This window comes from Cibotium barometz, chromosome 52 (genome assembly GCF_041138505.1).
Source record: "Cibotium barometz isolate CiBa-2024 chromosome 52, ASM4113850v1, whole genome shotgun sequence".
Taxonomy (NCBI): Eukaryota; Viridiplantae; Streptophyta; class Polypodiopsida; order Cyatheales; family Cibotiaceae; genus Cibotium; species Cibotium barometz.
The window spans coordinates 22056928-22063198 of NC_141097.1; the positions used below are offsets into that span (position 1 = coordinate 22056928).

At 39.8% G+C, this 6271-nt stretch overlaps 1 protein-coding gene across 2 annotated transcripts; it reads left to right on the plus strand.

Moving 5' to 3' along the window:
• Positions 1 to 3571: 3571 nt before the first annotated feature.
• On the plus strand, positions 3572 to 5177 carry LOC147608959 (uncharacterized). 2 transcript variants are annotated; one of them, XR_015264380.1, is made up of 4 exons: positions 3572 to 3699; positions 3738 to 3888; positions 3922 to 3993; positions 4073 to 4426. XR_015264380.1 is itself a non-coding variant. In XM_086788594.1 (2 exons), exon 2 carries the CDS (start codon positions 4536 to 4538, stop codon positions 4839 to 4841), a length of 306 nt encoding a protein of 101 aa, XP_086644720.1. In that variant the 5' UTR covers positions 3572 to 3699; positions 3738 to 4535; the 3' UTR covers positions 4842 to 5177. The 2 variants fall into 2 exon arrangements, 1 of the variants encoding a protein (XP_086644720.1); XM_086788594.1 differs by having other exon boundaries at positions 3738 to 5177.
• Positions 5178 to 6271: the final 1094 nt, after the last annotated feature.

The window sequence follows — 6271 nt, forward strand, 5'->3', positions numbered from 1 at the left end:
TTACTGAAACTCTAGCATAATCTTGTATTAACATTTTTCTTAATCTTTATTATGGCCTTGATCACTTGCTTTGAGCCTCCTTAGATCCACATTATTAACACACACTCCCAACACTTCCAATTTCTTGCCAAAAACATGAATGTTTACCCAATACTTGCAAGAAGCATGCTAATGCTACTTTTGAAAAGTCTCAGGAAATCCATCAAATAGCAATAAATCAAGTGCTAGTTACGCCATTGGTTAATCAATCTTGCAAGATTCCTGCAATCAAATAGTAATAAATCAAGTGCTAGTTACGCCATTGGTTACTTAATCTTGCAAGATTCTTGCAATCAAACACGATTACTACTAACCTTTCAAAATCCCTTTGATTAAGCAACCCTAGGGCTAGGGTTTACTCTCTAAAACACTAGCCAGAAATCTTTGCAAGAATCCCTAAACCTTTGCCTTATGCCTCAAGAAAGCATCAAATCAAGCAAGAAATGGTTCAAATGCCTCAAGCTATGCTTAAATATTATAGAATCTCAAATGAAGCTCCCAACACTAATAATAGGAAGAGGTGATGGAGATTCATGGCTCCATGAGGCTTAAAATCACCACCGGCCATGTATTCTTGTAGAGGATAAAATAATAACCAAGAAATGCTCAAGAAAGTAAATCGCTCAAGATTACTTTCTCATGCTTAGGGTTTGAGAAGTGGGCCCAAAATGATGCAAAAATATCAAGAATGAGTGGAGGGCTAGGGTTTGAGAAGTGGGCTTAAAATGATGCACAAATTCCAAATTTGGAAAAAAATAAAAAATGCATGATTATGGCCCAAAATGTCAAGAAAGTTCTCTAAAATTGCACCCAAAAGCCTTTTCTTACTAGATCTTGTAAGGAAAGAAGAATAGAGATAAAAATGTATCTAGGGTTTGAAGAAATTTCTTAAATTCTTAAAAAATTTAAAAAATGAAAAGAAATTAGATAGAAAGTGACTCAAAGATGGTTCAAAGGCCAAAGCTCTAGTACAACTGCAAGAAAGAAAGCTTGCACTCAAACTGAAGTACATCGGTTGCACTTGTCACATGAAGCACACACATGCACCATCTCATGAGGGACAAGGTCTCACCATGAAATCTTGCTTGAGTAAGAAGGTGATTAGTTAAATGATTAGTGATTTTTAATTATTATTATTATTAGAGCTTATAATTATCTTATATACACTTGTCCCTTTTCACACCCACTTATTTTCTTGACTCCCACATTTAGTGCCCATGGCTCATTTGACCCATTATCTACAAGAGTTGATTACCTTTACAAGACATGTGAATCCACTACATTACAAAATTACAAAACTTTCATATGCCTTCTCACAGTTTGCTAATTTTTTAAAAAGAGATCTAAAAAATTCTACAATTGAAGTTGGAATTTCAACTTAGTCCCACATTCTAATAAACTTCATCTCTTTTCTACCTATTGGACCTCTGAAATTGAGCATTGTAAATAGTCGATCTTATGTGCAAAAAGAGGTATTCTTTAACACTCATAAGTTCTTAAAAATTTTAAAAATACAAATCAAACTAAAAAATACCAATAAATCAATTTTCAAAGTGGCTTGTTGATTGAAGCTAAGATGCAAAAATTATAACCTTTTTTAGGACATCCTATCCTATAGCCCAAATGTGCGACATGAGGCACTTGAGTGTGCACAAGAAAATGTGTATTATTAGATATCTAATTTGTGATTGGATTACATCATACTATCCTTCCTACAATCACAATCTGTGTATAAGGCACCTGCTAAGAGTGCGTACAAGAAAATATGCTTATAGATATATAATTTTCGATTGGATTACATCATTCTGTGCTTGACTTCATGTGCACCATTTCATTAGAAGACCTTGTAATGAATTTCCTTTATAGCCAAGGAAGATTGGACATTAACGATAAATAAAGTCCTATTATGAGGATGCCCAATGAATAAAGGTGAGTACCCTTACCATGCATCCACGCATAATAGAAGAGAGACTCTTCATGGATCTATAAATACCTATATACATAGGGCCACAATGACATGACCATATAGATTCACAATCATGGTCGGTGTAATCATTTAAAATGTTAAGTTAGCTCATTAAATACTTCTAAAAATTACTATTAATTTCCTCACATCACAACCATCCAAGCTCATCTTAGATCCCAAAATAGTAAAGCATGTTTTCAAAGAGTAAAGTCTACCAACTCTATATACATGTAGCTTATTAAATAGTATCACGTCTAATTTAAGGTATCTCTAAACCATTTGGCCTCTTCTAAGCTACCATTTGGTGCGAATATGGAGGAATTACTCAACCATGGGTATTTCTCATAAAGGACAATATAAATGACCTAATAGATACTTGGATTATATAATATGAGGGTGAAGCATTGACAGCCAATATAATCACCGTCACCTTTAAAAAAGAAGGCATAATTTAGAAAATTTCAATGCATCAAAAGTACGAGGTTGAAAATGCTATACATAATTGACCTTTTAATCTTTTGGAACACTTTTTGGATATGCATATTTCTTTATGGAAAATTTTATTCCCTGGTTAACCCAAGGTCCCTTAAGAACTCCATCATGTGATCCCATTCCTCCCTTATTGTGATATATTATGTAATTTATTGAAGATGGGACAACAAGATTTAGCTCAATGAGTTCACTTGAGATGAGTCACTTTCACTAAAGAGACTTTGAACAAAGGACTTACCTAATTTAACTCAAAAAACAATCTTCAAATCGACATACTTGCTAGAAAATCGAGAGAGAGAGAGAGAGAGAGAGAGAGAGAGAGAGAGAGAGAGAGAGAGAGAGAGAGAGAGAGAGAGTTATGATGAGTCTTTAACATCATAACCAAGCAAGGAATGGAGCATTAACTTAAATTTTCCTCAAAAAGAAGCTCAATGCATAAGTTACAATTTTTTTTATTAAAACAAGCCAATATTGAAATATCTTAAGTAAAATTTTTTTTGGGTCACTTGGCAAAGACAACTCTTTATAATGGATAGTGCTTTTGGCTTAACAAATAATAAACATCAATTAAATAAAGACAAATCCTTATAATGATTGCATTTGGACTTTTTGCTAGGTAACAAGATAACAAGAAATCTCTCTCTCTATCTCTCTCTCTCTCTCTCTCTCACACACACACACACACACACATTGAAAAACAAGACAATATTCAAGTTCTTTAAATTAAAAAAGTGGATTTTTGTCACTTAGCAAAAGTAACCCTTATATTGGATAACACTTTTGGCTTAATGAATGAAAAATCAAGACACATCCTTATCTCACTCTCTCTTGCACGCACATGCATGCATGCGTGCGTGCGTGCACACACACACACACACACACACACACATAAAAAGGTCTTAGGCTATGTACATAGTTTATCTTGGAACCTTAGATTAAAGCTCTTTCCTTTTCTAAAATGAAGGAAGGATCATAACAATATTTTAGATATTGGAAGGACATGTAAATCGTTTGACAGCAAGAAAAATATTTAGGAAGGCAAAACAAGTTGCCCTTTGATGGAGAGAGAGAGAGTCACACATGCTTTCCAACAATAATGGCTCAAAAAAATATTGAAGGTAAGGGGCAAACATTTTGTGGATACTTTTTCAAGGGCATAGGCACACATGGACATGTACCTATATGTGTGGCAAGGGCACCATGTTGTAATATGGTCATGTGTCAAAAAAACATGTAGTAGGTGGTAATATTATAAACAAGTAAACCACTCAATGGTGCACAAAAGTTCTACTCTAAAGAAGATAATGTAATATGACCATAGGTTTAAGGAGCAAAGATGGATAATACTAGTGCTATCTACACCAAAAGAAGTAGATAATCATAGGTTCAAGGTTGGTAATACCAGTGCTAATCATAGGGTCAAGGTTGGTAATACCAGTGCTAATCGAAGGTTCAAGGTTGGTAATACCAGTGCTAATCAAAGTAGATAATCATAGGTTCAAGGTTGGTAATACCAGTGCTAATCATAGGTTCAAGTTTGGTAATACCAGTGCTAATCAAAGTAGATAATCATAGATTCAAGGTTGGTAATACCAGTGCTAATCAAAGGAAGAAGACAATTCGGTCCTTCAACTCCGAATCTCTGCACTTCACGCTAGCATCGAGCAGGCCGGAAGAGGGCGTCACGTGCTCACTGCCTCCGCCGGTGCTGGTCACGGGCGCCGGATTCACACGTGTGAGAAAGGGGTTCCCAACGAATAGATCCTCGACGAGAACAGGATGATGGTGTGCGGCGTTGTGTTGGGCGGCGACCGTCAGAATGCGGGCGCAGGTCTCCTTGACCTTGGCCACCGCCGGCGAGCCCATGAACATGATAGAGCGCTCGGCCGAGTGGGCGGAAGCTGCTGCTGAAGAGGATCCGAGTCTCAAGATCTTGGGCACCTGATCATGCTTATCCCTACTCAGATGATATGCAGTGTATGGGTGGCTGTCTACTGAAAACCTTTGGTATGAAGTGGGCGGGCGAGGCGGGGGAGCTATGGCGTCGGAGTGTCTTCTCAAGCAGTTGGCAAGGGCCATGGCGCCCAGAGGCGTGTTGTTGTTGGTGGACGAATACGAGATCGATCTTGCCATAGAGGAGGAGGAGGCGGCATTACTTGCAGCTGACAATTGCACTTGTGGCAAGGCACGAGGTGGGGAAGCAGGTGCTTTACCTGATGCCGCCCTAGATGCAGTGAAAGAAGGGGAGGCAGCGGCGGCGGAAGTGGTGGTAGGCTTGATGTTGGCGCCGAGGAGCTTGCCGACCATCACGAGGCCTACCTTCGGCGAGCTTCTAGCGTTGTAGAAAAGCTTGCAGAGGGAAGGTGCCCTGCGGCCGACTGACCATCGTCGGATGCCCTTCCAATTGAGGAAGGGGAGGGGTTTGTAGGGTTGGCGGGTTGCCATGGGCGGCCAAAGCAGAGCGAAGGCGGTCAATGGGTGTCTGCGCCAGCTACATGGTGGCGCAGAGAGGGAGGTAGTGATGAGAGAGAGAGGAGGGGGGGGGAGTGTGTGTGTGTGTGTGTGTGCGCGTGTGCGCGCGCGCGCGAATGATCGACAGTCGTGCAAAGCTGCAACGCCAGCATGCATTCCACTGCGCGCTCACCTCGAACAAGCTCTCAAATATGCCTTCCCGATCCCCGAAATCCACCAGCATGATAGTTAGCAACTTAGCAGGCGCCTTGCACGCGGCGTCAGGAGCATGATGTACCCTCCCCAACCGACCTGTGGCCCTACACGCTGCACACTGCACCACGCACCATCATTTCATGCTGAAACCATGTCCGGTATAAAAAAAAGCCGCTTTTTAATATATATATATATATATATATATATATATATATATATATATATATATATATATATATATATATAGAACGAACCCCTTCATATATCACAAGTGGATCAGAGGAAACTCGCTTTGTTTGGAAATGCTTCTTTACAAGTACAGACCTTTGGTCAAAATCTCACCCTTCAAATTTGTGACCAGCCCCCTCCACCTAACCACACAAACTCCACCTCGTTGAGAGGAGGTCTTTTTCTATAATTGCACCCTTATATCGTCGAGGGTGTGTATGTGTGTTGGTGTTTTGAACCCACACCCGTTGTAAGGTCTCCACCCTACCTAAGCTAAGGGGATCCTTTTGATAGGCAGCTAAGTCCCTTTGTCTCCGATTGATGACACCTTGATCTCTCAGAAATACGAGGATACGAGCAAACAGAGGGACCTAACTCTATCTCACAAAGAAAATGTAGTCATTCTAATATGAATCTATGCCTTCAATCGAACGGCACTCAATGTGCGTGATCACGAGGATGGAACAAGTCCACACTTGCTCATAGAAGCCAACGTCTTTTTCCTCTTTTCTTACAAGGCACGGCCACAGGCTCGTTCCCCTAAAATGAAACTTGTTCTGACCTTATTCCTACTACGGATCGTAATAAATAAGTCTATTGCCAACACATCGGATCCACCCATCCATAGGATGGCACCATCGGGGCATCCATCCACCCACTTTTCACCTACTCACCCATTCATTTTTATTATCTAATTAGGTCCCACCACACTGAAACATATAAAAACAGGTGCTTTAAGTAAAGAAGTTCCATAATATTCCTTAAAACAGCCTTTGAAACAACAATATTTACATCGAATAGTTCTTACAACAAAAATGTTCACAAAACAGACCCTAAAACCGGGTCAGCAACCAAATCTAGGCTTCTATATCCATGTCC